Source organism: Echiichthys vipera, assembly GCF_963691815.1.
Source record: "Echiichthys vipera genome assembly, chromosome: 22".
NCBI lineage: Eukaryota > Metazoa > Chordata > Actinopteri > Perciformes > Trachinidae > Echiichthys > Echiichthys vipera.
Window position 1 is genome coordinate 6,503,476 of NC_139847.1, and position 21,515 is coordinate 6,524,990.

At 42.6% G+C, this 21,515-nt stretch overlaps 1 protein-coding gene across 1 annotated transcript in view; it reads left to right on the forward strand.

The window, feature by feature from the left end:
• pacs1 (phosphofurin acidic cluster sorting protein 1) overlaps window positions 1–21,515 on the forward strand; it is a 61,189-nt gene that overhangs the window by 21,175 nt on the left and 18,499 nt on the right. Inside the window, exons 2-5 of the mRNA XM_083936667.1 lie at window positions 13,530–13,617; window positions 14,289–14,378; window positions 16,556–16,681; window positions 21,313–21,457. Of these exons, the coding sequence (XP_083792793.1) occupies window positions 13,530–13,617; window positions 14,289–14,378; window positions 16,556–16,681; window positions 21,313–21,457 (449 nt within the window). The remainder of the gene's footprint in view (window positions 1–13,529; window positions 13,618–14,288; window positions 14,379–16,555; window positions 16,682–21,312; window positions 21,458–21,515) is intronic.

The window sequence follows — 21,515 nt, forward strand, 5'->3', positions numbered from 1 at the left end:
GGCGGGGCCTCTTGAGTGACAGCTAGACGCTGGCCCTCGCTTCTCCTTGGAGGTGAACGTCCTTCCCCCAATGTTGCATACACGCCCTTTTTTGGTAAGAGGAAGTCAAAAGTCTGACATGATGACTCTTTTCCTAAACATAACCATGTTGAAAAATGATTCCATGTGTTCTTCTTCCTTGTCAAAACATGGCGCCTTCATTACCAACAATGCAACCCAACCACCGGCAGTAAGGTCAGCGTTTGGGGTGTAAACAGGACATGAACTGTAGTGTAAACGCAGTGGAGTTCCCCTTTAAACTGGCAATACTGCTGCTTATTTTTATGTTATACACACACACACACACACACACACACACACACACACACACACACACACACACACACACACACACACACACACACACACGCATTTATAAGCATTACCAGAGAGTGTTTATTCCTCACTTTGCCAGACTGTTCTGCTACAGTATATTTCCTATTTATTCTCATGTTACTGGAGCATTATTAGTCTGCTGCACCACAGTGGGTGAGGAAGCTTCAGCCTCACTGGAGTCTGACTGCTGATGTGACCAGCATGCTAATCATGTGTACGACCAGGCCAGGGTTAGGGACACGGCTGATACACACACACATACATCTACAGTCCACACGCGCTCGGTTCTGGCTCTCAAAATTGCTCTAACCCCATCTCCAGAGTTGACTCAATTTCTTTCCTCAGTGATTGATAGCTCTTCCCTCTGTAAGCCCCGCCCTGCCCAGCAGCTCATTGGCTGCCACCGAGCTGTCAGAGGATCAGGGATGGGAGGCAGAGACTGCACAGCTTTATGACTCATTCTGCTCTCCAGGCACGTTATAGAAGGGGGTTTCAGTGAACATAAAGGCAACCTCCGGTGTTCAGCCACGTCTCCATCGCAGGGAAATAATAGAGATAATGTGACCTTGAAAGTCAGACAATGAACTCCACCCAGAGTGGTGGTAAGTTTTGCTGTTCTGCAACAAACATGTGTATCTTCGCAGCCTCTGCAGTGTAATGCTGCGTTGTTCCGTATTGACAGAACAGAAAGAGCAGTAAGAACAATAACAAATGTTATGACTCGGTAGCTTTTGGCCATTGTTTCAAGATTGTTTCCACCCGATGCTAATCATCGGGTCACCACCAGGTAAATGGAAATGTAGCCTTTATTAGCTACTCTTTGCATTGTGTAACATGTTCGCAGGGGGAGCCAGACCCATATATTGTTCAGATGGTGTTGGCGTATTTATTTAATATTTTTCATACCAATAAACCTTTTTTACGGAAAATATATAGTTTGGGAGGATTAAGTTCACATAGATTTTTATTTTTATCTATTTAAAGGGATTCTTTATTTAAATGGTCACCAATTGACTTATACTAAACGTATAGTAGCTACGGATACATTTATTTTTTATATATTCTTTATTTAAATGGTCAGCAATTGACTGATACGGAACATTATGTTTATGTACTACTACTTATTGTATTTTTAACATTCTCTATTTTCTCTAATAATACTCGCTCTCTTCATTTCTTAGTCCAATACCGGCCGGGCTCCAGTTTGCAATGGTTCAAAGAAATAAATAACATGGGATATGTAGATCTTTTATGGCTGTAATAACTGTATTAGTGTTGATATTTGAATTTACTGTATTTAAAAAAGTAATTGTCAGTCACCAACCAGAGCCTTTAATGATCGCAGCCTTTAATGTATTTAGATTTTATTGAATCTGATGACTTAAAAGTGAACTTATATTACACATTTCAGATTAATTTAAAACAACTTGTAACCCGCCTCACGCCCGATGTCAGCTGGGATCGGCTCCAGCCCCCCGCGACCCCGACAGGGACAAGCGGTTGAAGATGAATGAATGAATGAATGAACTTCTACCTGTATGACAACGATGGGGTCATATATTTCATGTAGTTGTGGAGTGTACACAACATTTTCTCCTTTGTTGCCCAGCAGGACCATTTAAAGAGTTTTCTACACGGTCACCACAATGCAAACATCAAACACACTCAGCACTGTCCAACCCAGTCACATCGATTATGTTACACCGATTTTGACACTTGTCACTCATATCTCAATTCCCTCGCGGGAGTCATCCCAAAGGATCAATGAAGAGAAGTCTAAGTCTAAGGCTAAGTCAGCGTCTCTTGTAATAATGCACATTGAGAGCTTGGGGTCTGTTTTCTGATGAATTATTCTGTTTGCATCTCGGCTCCTCTGCCAAATTGTTGACATCTTTATAGGCTGTCTCCACTCAGTCGAGGCTATTTTAAGCCTGTTGTTAGTGAGGAGCCAAACGCTTGTTATTTTTGCTGCCTGTGAGGGTCCTCACTGTTGACTCCCTCTCTCTCTCTCTCTTTCTCTCCCTCTCTCTCTCTCTCTCTCTCTCTCTCTCTCTCTCTCTCTCTCTCCCTCTCTCTCTCTCTCTCTCTCTCTTTCTTCCATTCTTTCTTATCTTGTTCTGTCTTTACACAGTATTTCCCTGCTTCTGCTCCTGGTTACGCTCTGGATAACATGCTCAAGTTGATTTGTATGAGCATATTTGTCCTCTGTGGTGTGTGTTTTGTTTGTGTGTGTGTGTGTGTACATTAGTTTGTCAGGGGTTAGTGTGTGCAGTCCGCCGATAAGCTTATTGAGGGCCTCAGGATCAAAAAGCCCCCATGTGAGGTTTTAAGCCATATCAGCTACCACCTCTACGCTTGAAAATACACACACACAAACACACACACACACACACACACACACACACACACACACAGAAAGATCAAAGTCTAAAGTTTGTGTCATCAATATTGGATCGCCTGGTTTTCGGGGGTTTTAACACTGTGAAAACCTTCTGTTTGTCCGTGGGGTTTTTTTTCTCCTGTTTTTTAAAAAGTGTGTGTGTGTGTGTGTGTGTGTGTGTTTGCGTAAGTGTGTGTGTGTATTTGTGTGTGAAGGCCACTAGGCTTGTCCTTAAATCTACCAAGATCAAAGTCACTCTGGAAAGATGGCAAATAAGTGGATGAAGGGTTTGAAATAGGGTTTGGCTGACTTTAGTTTTGTGTGCGTGCGTGCGTGCGTGCATGCTTGCGTGCATGTGTGTGCGTGTGTGTGTGTGTGCGTGCGTGCGATGAACTCCTAGCCATGCCCGTAGCAGCTGCTAATAACTGCTGAGTGAGTGTTGCATGTTTCTGTATTCGTTGCCTTTAGGTTTTCATAAAAAGTAAATTCTGCAAACTTTGCCATTTTGAATGTGTGTGATACTAAATGCCTGTTTCCTGGTAGTCGAGTGGTTAAAGGGATAGTTCCTTTTTTTTTTTTTAAGTGAGGTTTGTGACGGAAATGTATAATTGTGACTTTGTGTAACTCAAAACACAGGACAGGTCACCCTTGTGTCCATGCCAGCTGGTTGTTTGTGTTATCTGTATTTAAACTCTACAGAACCTGACCTGCGGGGCACTCTTCCTGACGGGAGCCGTTTGTGCAGGCGTCTGGAAGACAGCCTTCCTTGCAAGACAATGATTGGGACGTAAACTCACATGGAGAAAGTGGAAGTTATTGTCTCTTCATCTTTCTTCATTGACCCTTATTGACCAGTCTCCCACGACAGGTTGTTTTAGTTACTTATCCATAGTCTCCATTTTGTCTGCAGTAGACGGCGGTTGACACGCCACCAGTTTGGAGAAGCTAGGCAAGGAAGTTAAGCAATGTCCTGCTGTGGACAGAACTACGGTCTACGCTATATTTAGAATATTTTCACTGCTTTACCTTTCCGTCAGACAGCTCTGTTTAAATTTACACAGGGGAAACTGAAGTCGTTCTATGTCCTTACTCATATAACCCAACTTCAAAATATCCAAACCGTCCGTTTAAAGGAGCATTGTGTAGGTTATTCTCACATCTTCTGGTAAAATTGTATATTACATTCAAATGAATAGTGCTCTGTAGCGCCTAGCTTTTTCAAATGTGCGTTGCAACATGGCTACATCTACGGTAGGCGCTATGTGCTAAGAAGCTGTTTACCCTTGTCTTCTAAATGTGCTCGTCGCGTTGCCTTTTAATTGTCTTTTTCGCTTTTTTGGCAACGACGATTCCTTCTCCTGTGGCGTGGCATAAGTATGATCTTATTATAGACTGGGAAGACATGGAAGCCTCCATTTAGCTTAGCCGTCCTATATAAATACAGATAAGAAATGATTCACTCAGGAGGATAAGTCAGGTTGTCGGCAGAAGTAATTGTACACTAATGAGGACTAATTTTTTGAATGAAAATGTTGATTTGAGGTAATAAATGACTTAAAACGCTTCACAGTGTCTCTCTAATACACACAGCATGTAAGTGCAATGTCACCAGTTCTTCCCATATTACCCATAATACCCATATTTCCCGTCTTCACTTTCAACAAAGGTTATAGTCAACGCTTTCAACACATCTGTCAGAGTGAGAGCCCCTCAGTCACATTTGTCAGTCCTTCGATTTAACTGTCAAACAGGCTTTTTTTTGTTCCCTCCGTGTCACTGTTTCCCAGAGCAACACATGATGATGGTTAAGACTGACAGCACAGCGGGAGCGCTATCTCCGCCGAGCCGTCGTTTCTCCATCTCGTCTGGTGTCGTCTTCAAACTTGTCTCGATACGCTGCAGTGAATCCATCGTACATTCAGCAGCACGTCTTTTTACATAATTGTTTTGTGGTGTTGCGCTACTTGGGGGGGAAAAGTGGACTCTCACACTGCGTTTGGATTCAGAAAATCGCTGCCACTTGATCATCTATACGATATTGTGGTTCACATGGTGTGCGTGTTGCTCTGTGTCCGAAATGGGGCCCAGCGGTGTGTCGGGGACAGACTAATCCATGTAATGGAATGATAATGAGTGTGGAGGAGAGAAGCAGGGGAGGCTGACAGGACCGGCGCCGCCATTGATCACAATTACCGAAGGAAGGAGGGGGGGGCGCACAGTTATTGAAGAGAGGGGACGGGGCGGAGCAGGCGAATTGTCCTTAAGTAAGGGAGGAGACGAAGCACCTGTGACAAGAGGAGAAAGGACAAAGACGAGAGCAGAGGATGCATGAAAAGTGGGAGAATTAGTGGGAGGGAGTGAGAAGAACAGTCACTGAGAGTGGAGAAAATAAACAAGAGGTCGTGGAGTGAAGGTCGGCAGGAGGACCGCTTCATCTCTCCGTGTTGTTTACTTAGCGTGTTGTTTTCATTGTGTGACACGGCAAGGTCACAGCTCCCGTGACGGGACTGTTGTCAAGGGAACCATACGCACCTTCCTCCTCAGAGCCACAGGCCTTCACACTCCCCTCTGCGTGGATCTCTCACCCACGTTCATCTCCATCAAGGGCCGCGCTTTATGATAATCCGACGCTGACATTATTCCTCAATTAATGGTTTAGTCGCGTGGCAGGAAATAAATGAACATTTTGGATTATCTCTTAATCAGGCGAGTCATTCATCAAGCAGGAATGCCAAACATCTGCTGGTTGTGGTCGTGTTTTCTGTCACATTTTCACACTTTTTAGATATGCAATACATTTCCTTGATGTACGCTAAGAGGCTACTAAACTGGCTGCAACTTATAATACATGACCAATATACATGAAATATTACAGTATGCAACACTGGACACTACGCTGGCATAAATATCCCTTATATAACGACAAAGTTAATAACAGACAAGTGGACAGCGACCAAGACAGTTATGTAACACTTCAGTTCACATTTCTACATATTACAAATCAGTGATTTTATAGTTGCTTGCCAGTGATTTAAGCATTATCTGTGGTAATAGATGATAAACATATCACTGTTTATTTGTAGAAGTCACCGTGAGCTTCTTGGTAATTGTGAGAAGAGTGTTTTACTCATAATTGTTTGACATCTTATAGACTAAAGATGATTCAATAAAATGGAAAAAAAAAACGTAACATAACAAATAAATTAATTAAATGAGCCCTAAATGAGTCAAACCTATTTTTGCATCTTGCCTCAACTTTATTTTCCTTCATCTTGTTTGATATGGTATGACTCAGTTTGTGTGTTTATATATATATATGTGTGTGTGTGTGTGTGTGTGCGTGCGTGCGTGTGCGTATGTGTGTGTGTGCGTGTGCATGTGCGTGTGTGTGAGACTACATTGGTCGTATTTGACGAATGCGCTGTCTTCTTCAGAGACTGGCCTTTCCAGAATGCCAGAGGTCAATCTTCCCACAGACAGTATTGAACGGTTCTCTCTACCTCCATCAGCTCCCTCCTTTCATCCACCCATGCCTTCTTCTCTTCTACCAATAAACCAACAAATAGCGGTGACTGCTGGGAAAACACTAGGCTTTGTCAGCCAGAGGGGCATTAAACATTTATTTAGTGGCGGTGAGTCCGTCGGGGAGGTCCTCTCCAGATTGTCCTGCAGAATCTTAAAGGCTTTCTATGACAAATGGATGCACTGAGTAACACACTGACCACAGACACACACACCCTGCTCTCACACACTGACACACAGCCTGCAGACGGAGCTCTTTCCTGCCTTTTATTACGTAATATCCCACGACAGTAGCATGGTTTCACAACACACCGCGGGGGGACATAAATAAAGGTCCCGCGTGTTGACTTGATAGCCAAGAATGCATCAGATTTATTAATCCACTGGTTTACAAACATTAGAAAAATGTTCTCAGAGCGCTACGTGACCTTTTTGAACTGCTATTTTTACTCCGACCATAAGTGAAAAATCCCAGAATATTCAATTTAAAACTTTAAAAAAAGAGGGACCATTGGAAACAACTATTATTCAGCATTTTTGCATAAATTAAAGAGCAACATGCAGGCAACATGCTCACAGTTATAAGGCCATACTCTGTCACATGTAATATTCACATATTCTTCAGAGTCAGAATTAGCACTGTGATTTATATTTTTCATTGCTGACACTTCACCGAGACTGTCACAGCCGGTTAATCGTTTTTGAAGTGAAAGTAAATGTCTCACAAAAAAGGAACTGTAGTGTTTATTTATGTTTCCTACACATTGATTCACTGCAAGTTGCTCTTTAAATAATTCAAATATACAAAACGATCTCCACTCAGGGTCCGCCTGCTGGCCTTTTTAGGAGCTTTTGATTGTATCACATGGTCATTTTGCTTAAGTTTGCTCATGCTGTAGATGTTTTCATTGACATATAAAAGTTTAAGTGAATAAAAGAAGTTTAAGTGGAACTTGATTTGTCAATTGCTGTTTCCAGGGTCAACAACTAATTGTTAGGGTCAAAAAAAATATTATTAGTTTGCAACTGTTATTTAATCTATTACAAAACAATTTTTTTTTTTTTTTACCCCTTAGCTAATTAGTCAAGATCGGAGCCGATCGGTGCATCTCTAGCGTTTAAGAAAAACACTTAAACTAATGTTAAATAACACAGTCCATATTTTTTTTTATTTCTTGCACGTAATCCGCCGTGGGGCATTTAATCTGATGTAATCGAGGAAGCAGCAGCCAGCATACCGTTGTGTTAGCCGATATCCGATAATACATTTTAAAGTCAATATCCGCCATTACCCGTAGCTTACTGATCTTATCGTGCCTCCCTATGAATAATGCATCCCATCCTCATCATTGAAAAAAAATAAAATTGCAGAATCTGTGACTCCACTTGTATGTTTGTGGGGGAAGTTTTTAAAGCAGAAAGATAAACCAAATGTAGCCAGAGGGGCGGGGCTGAGACCTGTCACTCAAACAACACATCTCTTCACTGGAACTGGAGTTTGTAGCATTAGAAAAAGCAGAAACGAGTGTGTCACAAGGGAAAATGTGTTGTTTTTCAAGAGAAGTTGTGTGTTTTTCCTACTGGGAGTTTTTTTTAATGTATATTTGAGTCAGCAGCCATTTGAGGAACCGCGACCTGAGGCACTTCCACATGGGCTCTAACGTTCACTTGTGGTTCCTGTGGCTGGGTCCATACATTATCGACAGTGACGTTAAAACAGTCGGGGTGAAATCTGTGAGCGTCTCTGTGTTTTATTGATCCTCATCATCGTGTAAAGCGCGCTAACACTGGAAAAGCTGCTGCTCAGACCTCTCAGATCTCTCAGATCTCTCACTCTTGTGTTGTTTTTGCAGAAGCACATCACCCGACAAGGACACGCAGGGTATCGACTTTCTGATGTTAAAAGGAGCCCAAAGAACATCTGCGGATAACTTCTCACAGTTTCTTTAATCTTCTGCGAGCGTCAGGAGGGTGGGCCGGGTGTCGGGGAGTTTAGACAGCCACAGAAAAAGCTTTTCAAAGTCAGTTCAGTGCACTTTTGAGTAATTACTGCTTTACGTCTTAACTGCAGTAAATGTCCCACCCACCTAGAGACCAACAGCTACTTCACTTCCAGCTGCTTTTAAGTTTATAGTCCAGGTCTTGTACACGGTTCCTGCAGCTGGAAATACTCACCAGATTACCAAATGTGTGTCGATCCGCCATTGAAAATAGTCCCCTGCAACAAATGCACTATTTAGTCCCATTTGTGGACTATAGTCCTATAGTTATATCCCAGCTGGTGTGGAAGCAGGCATTTAGTAATTTGTGCAGGAAAGACAATGCCGTGCTCCCGTTTTTCTCATTCTTCTTGCTCTCGTCTGTCGCTCTGTTCAGATAGTTTATAATGTGCGGTGACTGACGGGGATGTAGTGACAGGCTGTGGAGGAGACGGCCGGAGAAGTGAGAACCGGCCCGGAGACGAAGCGTTTGTGGCAGGAGGGCTGCTTTGACCTTTACGATGTGATTTCCCCTTTGTCAGCTGTGGCGACAGGTTTCTGTGACTGTGCATCAGTCGCGGCCTGAAGTGGTGAACACTCCACCTCTGCATCACACCAACATGAACCTTTCGCCACCATTGTTGTTGTTGTTAAATGTCCGCGCATGGTCTTTTTTTTTTTCTATGTCTGAACAGCCGCACATTAAATTACATGAGAGCCGCCGTAGGCAGAGCCGTGCTCGTGCTCGTACACATGCGCACGCTTGTGCTCGTACATGTGCAAACGCTCTCTACAAAAGCCCACCTCTCTCAAACGGGCTGTGAACGGCCAACTGGCCGCTGCTAGACACGGAGCAGTTGCACTCACACTGGTCAAACGAGCCAGGCTCGACCCGAAATACCTGTTTTGGCGCGGTGCGGAAGGACAGTGTGAGTGCGCCCTAAGCATCTGGCTGAAAACATCTGAACTGCCCCTTTAACCCGTGGGAAAGAGTCAAAACTTAAATTCACCATGATGCTTTAACGGATGGCTTGTGGTTCAGCCGACTACATGGTAGTAATGCAGAAGTCCCACCGGCACTCGCATCCATTTACTGATAAACAAAGGAGTACAGCGTGGCTATTTAGTCTGAGTTCATCTCAAGGGAAATGTTTTGTATCATGCAAGTAGTAACCCACTGTGCAGTTGATTAAGAGACTAGTTTTGTGCCACAGTGCGCCTCATTACTGTTGCAGATTCAGAATTTTCCCAGTCTCGCTTCTTCTGTGACACCGAACAGCAAGCGGCATTAGTGTGACATCTCATTTGAGATTTTGATTCATCGCACTCAAGGTTTGGGTAGTTTTAGGACCCTCCTGGAGCGATAACCTGCAGCTATGATGTCCGATGATGAAGGCCCCAGTGGTGTCATAAACATTTACTGTCTCGTCAGCACTGTGATCGATCGCGCTCTGGGAGGGGGACGCTACCGAGCAGGTACGGACCCATGAAGTCCTTCTGATCATACAAACGTCCTTTTAGATCCCCCCTGAAAGATGTTAAGGTTGAAGGGATCCATATAGTTCGGAAAGACATAGGGGAATTAATCTGCAACTTTATTCATATTAATTATCGGATTCCTTTCTCTTTAAAGTTTCTAGGTGACGCTCATTTTTAGGTTCATGCTTGTATTTTGGGTTTCTACTAGAACATGTTTACGTTCTTTAATGTTCAATAAACACATTATTTTTCTCACCCTGTCTGTCTGAATATACCTGTATTCACCCTCTGTGTGAAACGCTTCCTTTTAGCGCCTGTCTCTTTAAGAAACCCCCTCTCGAAGAAACGTTTCAGGTTCAACAGAATATGCGCTCTCGGCTGCACTGTCATTGCAGCCGGGGAATCGCTGTCACACAGGGATCCCAAGCGTTCTGGAAAACCTGGAAAATAGTTGCCCAATTTTCAAGTCATGGAAAACGGAAAATGTCCTGGAATATCTTATATTGGCGTGCAAAATGACTTCAACAATCTCAGATTTTGCTTTAGCTATCAATCAGAGGTCCCCAAAAAGGGCAACATTGTCATCTAAAGGGCTAAGTTCTATGTATGCAGGATCATATTTACGTGCAAATGGTAACAAGAGTATTTTTGAATGGGCTGTTATATTTTAGAATTTATTTTTTTTGGGGGGGAAACAGGCATTTCTTCCGAGTGAAACTACTTTAAAGTATTTTTTGGGGGCTGAATTACGTGATATCACATCGTTTTATAGACTTGCACGCTTGGTGATGCGATCCAGCATTTTTGGCGACAGCTCCAAACCCTGACTGCTGTTCTCCCGGCCTCTTGTTTTCTCCTCTCCACCTTCATTCACTCCACTCAGATCCTGCAGGTGTGGGAAGCAGCTGCATTAACGTTTCTATCAGAAGAGAAAAAAAAATCTTCTCATCCATAGGTTTAGCCACTTTGATCTTGTGCAGAATGCGTTGGGACAGTCTCTTGGTGTTTGCCGCTGAGTGTTGCAGCGATTGCGTCAGCAGTCGGACCACTCGTCCATCTGTGCTGAAAGAAGGATGATAGGCAGTAAAGTGCAGTGGACTTGGAGGATGGCCCAGGTGAGATGAGAGGGAGCTGAGGCCTTTAATCTTTACAGTTGAAATAGAAGAAGAGAGCGTATGTTTGTGCATCAGCACGGCTTTCTTTCGGCTCGAGCTTGGCCACTTATTGATCGTGTTATTTGCTTTTTTTCTGTGGTTTTGAGTCACCCAAATCACGTGGAATGGATTATTATGTGCAGGCTGTGTGCAGAGCAGGGATTGGGGAGTGACTGTGATTTAGAAAAGGAAACTTTGATTCATTGCTGTAGTGGAGGTGGGGCTTTCCAAATGCTGTATAAAGAGAAGACAGTGATCAGAATCTGAAATACTTAAATAATCCCAGGGGGAAATTGTTTAATAGCAAAATAGTAGCAAAATTGATGGAAGCGTGCTGACGGCTTAAAGGTTGCACTGGATTCACCGTATGTTGCAGTGAGCACGGTATGTCTTGTCGAGCTGTTTCTCATAGCCTTTTGCTTCATGCATTAGTGATTAGTGACCCCAGGACGATTAGCGGTGGGCTAATGGCGATCAATACAAAACAATAAACAATTTTAAGTCGATAAAATCACAGAATAAGAAGTGGTGTTTCTCTTACGGTGTGTAATGTGTAGCCAAAAGCTGTTTTTATGTAGTATTGAGTGCTATTGTGTTTATACAATATGTGAAATAATAAAAAATACAAATATTTTAATGATATAAATGCACAAAATATGGTGAAAAATGCGCCTGACCACAGGATGACGCCTTCACGTTTCTTGTTTTAGTCCCACGGAAACCTACAAATGCTACAAAGCACAGAAAAGCTGCAAATCTTACGTTTGAACCTGTACATATTGGTATTTTTATTTATTTAATGTTTATTTGATGTGGACATGGCAATTACATTGGACAAACCAGATGCATTGTTTGTCCACAGGGGGCTTTTGAAAGGATAGAACAATTAAAATAGAAAGACAGGAAAGAGAAAAACAAGCCAAACAAAAAGCAGCAAAATAATCAAAATAAATAAATACATATATCCCACAGTTTCTATGTTATTCTGATGATTGAGGACCAGAAATAAAGATTTTTTTAATTATTAGGAATGTCATTTTTAGGCCTATTTTTGTTTTTTGTTTCGGTAAACCGCTCACATAAGCCTGTGCAGTTAAACGTCTTCTTCTTTGATCGTATGTAAATCAAGTTTGGCATTTTTCTTTCCTCCTCTGAACAAAATCGTCCCGTCCCGTAGAAAAGCCTCTTTTTTAATGTGCGTGCGACGTCAGACAGTTGATCTCTTTCTCAACACACTGTCGTCCTCTTCCATCCTCAGATCTCTGTTCTCTCTCTCTCTCTGTTGATAAGTCGCCCCGGTTTTCATGCCTCCTTCTCTCCCCCCCCCTCTCTCGTCTTTCTTTATTGTCTGACTGCTCGCTGTGTTCATCGTTGTCTCTACATCTCCTTTTTGTATTTGTCATATTCCGTCCCTTTCTCCTTTGTCTGGCTTTTCTCCGTCTGAGTCCTTTTGTCTGCCGTTTCCTTTTTCCCTGCACGTCATTCTTTCACACAATTACTCTTTTATCTCTGTATTTCTCCTTTTGTTTCCTCGCCATCTCTCTGATTCCCTCCAGGCTGACCACTGCAGGTCTATTTTAGTGGCTTACTTTCTCTCTCTAAAGCCCTGAAGATCAATTATTGAGCAGACTGACCCGTGGCTGCACAGCTGTGTGTTTTTTTGGTGTGTGTGTGTGTGTGTGTGTGTGTGTGTGTGTGCACCTTGTGTGCTGTCCATTGTGCATTTTGTTTGTGTTAAGTGGAAGAAACTTGTGGCTGCAAATTGAACTTCAACGTTTCTCAAATCAAAGACCTCCCACGCAATTTTTGTCTGTGCACTTTGACGTAAGTGTTGGCTCTAGTTTGAGAAAAAAAAGGACACTCTTACCAAAATAGAAAACCATTTCCTGTCCCATTGGGGGCGTAATTGAATCTTTTTTTTTTCTAACAGCTTGTCATCATAAAAAAAACCCCACCAAAACACAAAGCTGCACTAAAGGCCTCTTCATATGTGGCTTCTCATTTTATTTTGGCTTTATTTGACGGTCCAGTGGAGAGGCAGAAAGTGGAGATGAGGCAGAACGGGGATGACACATGCTGCTGCCGCTTCACTTTGGCCTTTCATGCTTTTACATTGTTTTCATAACCGTTGCAATAATACGCAGTGACCCCCCTGCAGCAAAGCTCTGTTCACGTATCGTCAACACTTTAAGAGCTGCTTGTTTCTGTTGTCGTTGAATTAAAAGTTCATTTTGAAGCTTTCACCCCCTTTTTTGACAGCTTCTCATCCATTTCGCACCAAACGTTGATCAAAGGGAATTGTATATATAGGGAAATATGGAGCACAGACATCTGAGGAGGTGTTAATTCAATAAGTGTAAAGGAGTTAGGCTCTTTGTTGTGGACAACAGCTTGTTAACTGTCTGCTTATGCTAAATTTCCACTGAATGGTACCACCCGCAGTGGAAAACCAAATATTTAAAAGCACCTGGTACCAAAAGTGAGTTGATTCGAGCCGAACCATGCAGTGGAAATTAGGTATTATTGGCCAAACCTGGTAGCTGACCTCTGTCCGGAGTGAACGGACCACAGATCACGTTGGGCGAGGCACCGTGACGTCTTCTAATCCAAGTCTCTTTGTGTTTTTTTTTTTGCCTGCAGGCTGTTCAACCTGACTCTGAAGAAGCTGATCATGCTGAAGGAGCTGGATAAAGACCTCACCTCCGTGGTCATCGCCGTCAAACTGCAGGTACGAGATGTCTCCGTAAATAAACATCAAACCCTATTTTACAAACCACACGTCTGTACTGGAACAGAAACAATGACATTAAATGAACACAGTGAACTGAGAAAGAAAAAGACGTTAAAATCTCACTTTTTACAATATGGGACCTTTTACCCTTCACCTCTCCTGCTCTGTTGAACTTTTTATGTGCTCTACATCATCTCCATCGTGTCCATAATTGAAGAAATCCAACACATCCTTGTATTTTGTGACACAAACTTAAAGATGTTTAAATTCTCCTTTTTATTGCTGTGGCTCCACTCCCAGTTTTCTGTCCCTCGGCTCGTTTTCACTCTTCTCCATTTTGTCTTTTATCTGCGTAATGCGATAAATTCTCTGCTGTTTCTGGCACATAAATACACTTTAATTCTTTTTCCACGCTGCGGCTGCCACTCGCTCAATCTTCCCTCTCTGGTCCCTCCTATCAGCAGGGTTTTCTCTTCTTCACCTCCCTCTGTCTCAACCTCCTTCTTCCTCCCACGCTTCTCTCCTCTGCATGTGGTTGATGAGAGCTCATTGTTTTGACTCTGCTGGAGATATCCGGGGCATGCTTACAGTAATCTTTTTATCTGTCCCCTCCTCTCATGACATTCTCTCTTTTGTCTTTTTCTCTCCTCCTCCCGTCCCCTACTCAGGGCTCCAAGCGGATCTTGCGGTCCAACGAGATCCTGCTGTCGTCAGCAGGACTGACAGAGACCGACCTGCAGCTCACCTTCTCCCTGCAGGTAAAGACGAAGGTTCAGTGGGGTCAGGGTCTAGTGCTTTTTTTATCCAGCAGAAATGGACAGAAAATAAGGTGTTGTGTACCTGCTTTTTTTTTTGCAGAGGATCATATTGGAAGTGGAATTATTCTCTGTGAATAAAAAGGATCATTAAAAAACTAATCAGACTGGATGAATGCATGCTGATGTAATCACCACTGTTTTCTGCAAGGACATATTACAGTCATAAACAACTCCTTGAGCAAAAGAAATAGATAAACGTGTCATTATGATAGAGAGGACTTTCTTATGTCAGTGCTCTCCGCAGGTACAGCACCATCTGCAGCATTGGCTGTATTCAAAACTGTGTTCTAAACTAGCGCTACGTACTGATTTGCATAAATCTAGGAGTTGTAATATGCATTATGCAAAGAAAAGCAAAATCTGCAGTACGCATCGGACCACAATGCAAAGGGCTGGAAACAGGTTTACTTTCACTTTCCTAAAACCGGAACCCGGCTAAACCTGGACTAGCATGCTCCAAAATTCATCTGTTTTCATCATTCAGCATATTACCGGCGAACCCAATTGGTTTTTGGAACTTGTTGACCTTATAAACTACAATCAGGACAAAACACAAAACAAAACCCAATCATTCTAGGAGCTGTCCAGTGTTACTAGCATGCTAACATGCTCACAGTTGCAGTAGGCCTACAATGCTAACATGCTGATATACAAAACTGTAAGCAGGTTTTGTATTTAGACTGTTCATAATCTTCATTAGCATGATGCTAATTAGTACTTAACACATTGAGGCTAATGGGAACAACGTCAGCTTAGTAAAATGTTGATGTCATTTGCGGAAATGGTGGTCAGCGACAAGTTTACTTCAAATTTCCAAGACCGGAACCCGGCTAAACCTGGACTAGCATGCTGAAAAATTAATCTATATTCATCATTCTGCATATTACTGACAAACGCAGTTGGTTTTTGGGGAGCGTACCTATGTTCCCCAGGTCCTATGTTCCCCGCTTTGTTAATTTTTCCGAAATCAGTGCCTAATTCCCGGGCAAATTGGCCTATGTAGACCTTAACACTACCCCCTAACTCACCCTAACCCTAACCGTACCAAAATGCTGAATTAAATCCGCTAAGGCAGAGGCTTATGCGACCTGGGAACATAGGACCCTTTTGGGGAAAAATGTCGATGTTCCAAGAGGACCCAGGGAACATAGAGGTGACCCTATTATATGGAACTTATTGACCTTATAGGCTACATTCAGGGCAAAAAAAACCTCAAAATCCAACAATGCTAGGGGCACGGTGAGGTGTTAATAGCATGCTAAGGTGCTCACAGTAACTATGCTAACATGCGGATGTTACTGTAAGCAGGTATCATGTTTACAATGTTCATCATCTCCTTTACATGTTAGCATGATGCTAATTGGCACTAAACACATTGAGGCAAAGGGGAATGTTGTCAGTTTAGTCAAATGTTGATGCAGTTTGTTGCAAAAGAGCACAGAAAAATTGATGAACCGTCCATTTTTGGCCCAACCATCTAATCATGTCGTTATTCAAAATCTATTAATGAGCTATAATCCAATACATTTTTTTTTCTTTGTTGCTATGTGTAATAAACATCAGACCCCCCGCATGCATCAACACTCATACAGAGTTTTACATTCACCTCCTCTGTGCATTCAGGCCGAGCACGGTAAAAGTAATTCCCAGCAGGATTTCTACTGCTCTAAATCATCCTTTCCAATTTCCATGTTTCTAAATGCTGCTAAAAGGTCAGGGAGTTTCTCTCTCTGGATCTTAGCGAGCTCAGTGAGCCAGACATTATACATTATACATTCAACTTTCTCCGGCAGCAGCACTGTGAAGAGGAAGCCTATTAAAAAACTGAGCGGCGGAGTCGTTTTCCTGGCTTTAAACTTTGCAGTTGCAAGAGTCGGTTTTGTTCCATTTATAGCGCAGCCGGTGAGATCTTTAATGATGGGTTATGTCACAGTGAGGATGTGAGTAAGTGGTGCGACACTTCAAAACGCAGGACAGCGAGTGTGAACGCCTTACGCAACGATCGCCCTGATTATAGGTGACCTGGAAAACAAGTGTCATCACTTTATCAGCCTGGATCTGTCAGCTGTTCTGTGGATGTGTTTTTTAGTTGTATTTATGTATATTTGTACCTGCAGTATCCACACTTCCTGAAGAGGGACGCCAACAAGCTTCAGATCATGCTGCAGCGGCGGAAGAGATACAAGAACCGGACCATCCTGGGCTACAAGACCCTGGCCCTGGGACTCATCAACATGGCCGAGGTATCACAACTCAACTCTTAAGCAACACTGAGATCCAACAAAGAATTTCACTGTCGAGTGCCTTACACAGCGGTAAATGGTAAATGGACATATACTTATATGGCGCCATTCTAGTCTTCTGACTACTCAAGGCGCTTTCACAGTGTTTGTCACATTCACCCATTCACACAGACATTTACACTGATGGCTGTGGACATCTACAGACCATCTAATCTAACCATTCACACCCATGCGCAACACGAGGAGCAATTTGGGGTTCAGTGTCTTGCCCAAGGACACTTAGACATGTGGACCGGGGGAGGTGGGGAGCGAACTGCCGATCTCTCAAATGGAGGACGACCCACTCTTCCACTGAGAAGTCTTTACAACTGCTTGGTACATTTCTATGTATTTCCAGCACCTCTGCAGCAGCAGACGGAGGTTAGCTGCGAGCTGTCGAGTCAGCGGAGTCTCGTTCGTCTTCGGCCACACAAGCGTCCCGGCTGATCTGAGCTGTTGACCCAACAAACAACCGGTCACAGGCTCATTTCCCAACAACACACGCAGCCTCGGCCTCCTGCTTCAGTCCAACCTCACTTTAACTTTGTTTCCCAGAGTGTCGTCACAAAGTGATTTATAACCCAATATCAACTGCAGCATAAATCTATACTTCCATATCCCTCCTTTTATCATTGGGAAACTTTTATTCACAGCAGTGCCTCTCAGCTCGACCTTCATTTAACCTTCATGCAAACTCAATTCAAGCAAGTGCACTTTCAAATAAAACGCGCATTTCCATCTTTGGCCTGGCGTTCTCTTATCGGCCGCCATAAATGTCGCCATAAATCAAACGGCCAATTAAATTCCAACCTCTTCTTGCCAAAAGCTCTTTTGCAATCCTCTGCTCCCTCACAACATTAAACCTTCATAGAAAGGTTTGTGATTGTGTGTGTGTGTGTGTGTGTGTGTGTGTGTGTGCTTTCATAGTGAAGGCACAATTATTAACAGTATAAAAGACCTTGAACAACACATGAAAACACTTACTAAAGATGTGTGTTTGGTCTTTCATCAAGAGCAAATTAAACCGAATGCTTCTGTAAAATACGCTGATAGAGTACATGAATAAAGAAACACTCTCATTTTTTTACATAGCAACCACTAGAGCCCAATGAAAGGATCATGTACAACAATATATCAATATCTACCAGATCGGCCCATCCCACCCTCCCTCCCTTCCACCCAACCCACCTCTACAGGTCCAACCATACATTTGTTCAAAACTGCCTTTTTTCATTTTGTTTACTCCCCATTTTTATTATTATTGTTTTTAACAAATGTACGGTGTCCTTGAGTGCTTAGAAAGGCGCCTATACATAAAATGTATTATTATTTATCATTATTCCCACAGAGTGTACCAACTCAAATAAATAAGAGTAAATAAAGTTTATCATAAAACAAACAAGCAAAAACAAAATGACACTTATGCAAAACTGTTGCAGAGAGGGAATAAGTAGCAGCGAGAGGTAGAAAAGAAAATTAAAAATAAATAAAAAATATTTGTGTTTGGTTAATTGATAACTCTAAAATTGCCCGTAGGTGTGAATGGTTGTCTGTCTCTGTTCGTCTCTATGTGCCCTGTGATAGATGTGTGTTATTTTTATACATGTATGTAAGTGCAGAAAAAGACCATGGGATGATTTTGTGTCGGAATTACGCTTTAAGATAAGGGCAAGTCCAAAATATATGTACCAACGTTCCTTTTCCCGATTTGCATCTTGGGCAAAACTGTGAGTACTGAGGCTTTATGTTGTAGTCTTTCAGGGGTATAGTGTGTTCCATGAATGAGCTTTATTGTGTAATTTTATGTCAAGAGTTAAACGAAAAACAGAAAAGGCATTTTTTAGTGGTGTGTCGCTCCAGTGTTCGCCCTGCTGGCTCTTTGCTCCTGCATGTGAAATAAACTCAAATGTTATTCATGAAGCTGAGACAGGTTGTGCTTTGCAGAGGACACGCACGCACGACAGGGTTTAAACTAATTTTTCCTTCGCCGTCACAATAAAAGTCTGAACTCTGCCCGGAGCTCCGTGTGTGTTTGTCAGGAAAACAACACGCTATAGGGGACGCACTGTTTTTACTTCAAACAGTCCAATCATGGGCCACAAACAAACGTCACTTTGATGGTGCTTCTTATATATGACAGGTAGTTTCCGGCGACCCAGCAGGTGTTGTGAGGATGAACCGCTGTTGGGAAATATCAGAAGGTAGTGCCCGTAAACGTGAGCTCTCACAGAGCGCAGGTCCCTTCAGAATGAGAACATCGCCAAAAGCACAGGCCAGAAGTTCACGTTTTATGTGAATCAGTGGCTTTTAAAGACATCATCGTGTTTATCTGCTACACACTGACATCGGTAATGAAGAGCTGGATTCATATTTCTGCGTTGAAGGTAGAGCTGTTGAGTGTTTTTCAATTTATCCGCTGAGTATTTTTCTCGATTAAAGGTCCCATATCGTGCTAATTTTCTGGTTCATATTTGTATTTTGGGGTTTCTACTAAGACATGTTTCCATGCTTTAATGTTCAAAAACACATTATTTTTCTTATCCTGTCTGTGTGAATGTACCTGTATTCACGCTGTGTCTGAAACGCTCCGTTTTAGCGCCTGTCTCTTTAAGACCCCCTCCTGAAAAAGACCAGTCTGCTCTGATTGGTCAGTGTTTCCGGGTCTTCTGCATCTGCGTTTAATTTTTCTGACTTTTTTTTAGGATAACAGTGTTGCAAGTTTTTTTGAGCAATCAATCAAGACCCATGAAAGTCTTTAGTAGTCTCAGTCAGTTATTTTAAACAACAGCTTTTTTCTCTTTCCTTCCTAACATTCAACTTTTATCTCGTAGATCTGACACTTTAATCTCGTAAATTTGCGACTTTTCTTCTCGACATATTACCCCCCTCCTCCAGGTCAGTCATTTTTTTCCCCTAATACGCCGTCACACAACTTCAGCTTCAGCCTTGAGTGTAATTTTGCTTCCTCGCTGCCACCCGCAGCACATAATGCTGTGCACTAATGAAAAGTGGGGGGAAAAAATACTTTTAAATGATGCGATTATCAGCGTAATAAAAGTCTGTTTTAGGACGAATTCACTGCATTGCCGAGCGTAATGCATTACACGAGTCATCGCAGTAGTTTAACTCTGTGGGCTCTTTGTTCGATGGATTTTAAAAAGCAGCGGCAGAGTTTCAGAAGATTTAGACTCTTCATGGGGAAAATTGGCGACTACGCCAGCGTTTCTCATCAAATATGTAAATGCATCTTTGATTTTGCATAATTGTCTTTCTGACTGGAAAAAATTGTTAAAATTAGCAGCTGCAGAGAGCTACCAGCAGCATCTGAAGCAGGTTAGCTGAACCTCAGCCAAGCGAATGGACGTACAGCAGTAATGTCTCTCTTCAATGTGCGGCTCAGGCTGTCGCCGTAATAAGCTGCTCAGACTTCATTAACTCTCTGAGTGTGACCGGACTGCTGAGAGAGGCTGGATGTGACTCCGTCAGACACACACACACACACACACACACACACACACACACACACACACACACACACACACACACACACACACACACACACACACACACACACACACACACACACACACACACACACAGGAGACATGATGCTGCTGTTTGCCACAGCCGCACAGAGAAATGAGTCCCTTATGCCTCACGTTTTCATCTTTTTTGTGTTAATCCCCGACAGCCATTTTTGTTTATTGTCGTCAGCCTCCCCTTTTTTCTCCTTGTTCCTTTATCAACCTCTTCTCAGCATCTGCTTCACGACTGTCCTCATTTCTTCTCGCTGAACCTGTCTCTTCATGTTTCTCTCTCGTCTACAGAGCCTTTATTTCCTCTCTTCTCTTTCTTTAGTTCTGTTTAACTTGTCTCCTGTGTTTTATCCTGCTGTGCGTATAGGAGGACGGTGATTTACATATTTCTGCTGGATGTTTATGCGTCTGACTTTCTATTCTTCAGTAACTGTCTTGTTTCCATTTGAATATAATAACATTCAGATGGATCTCATCAGTGTAAAATCTGTACTCTCTAAACCACATTAAAGTTAGGGGAACAATGTAAACATATATATAGAAACCTCTGTATTTCTTATTTAAAATATTGAAAATCAATATCTACCAATGATACAGAATGCCTATTTGTATCCCCCAAATGTTAATAACTCAAGTAGAGGTGATGAAATGATATTCTATTGTGGTGTGCGAATAGTTACAGCTTGTATAAAGCAGCTTGAGGTGCTCTATAAATACTGTGAAACTATCAAAACACTTAATCCACAGAGAAATGCACACAGCCTGTATTAAGAAACTGTGTCTTTAAACGAGCCGTCAGGACTTCCTGTATGGTTGTGATGTCATAACTATACTATGTATAGTTAGAAAGTGCTGCTACAGTGACGTTACAGTCATTCCCCGGCTGCAATGATGGTGCAGAGAGCATTAAAGCATGTCAACATGTTCTACTAGAAACCCAAAATACAAGTATGAACCCTGAAAATCAGCAGAATATGGGAGCTTTAACTGTTGAAAAGCATCTTGTGTGCTGTTTAATACAACTCTCTCCAACATAATTTTTTTCCCTGTGTCCAGGTGATGCAGCACCCCAGTGAGGGGGGCCAGGTCCTGGGGCTCCACAGCCAGCTGAAGGACGCCTCGGTGCCCGTCGCTGAGATCAGAGTCTACTCCCTGTCCAGCCAGCCCATCGACCACGAGGGACCCAAAGCAAAGATGTCTGGTGAGCACAGCTTCTCACTCTTTTATCTCTTTCCCTCTGTGTCTGTGTCTGTCCTCCT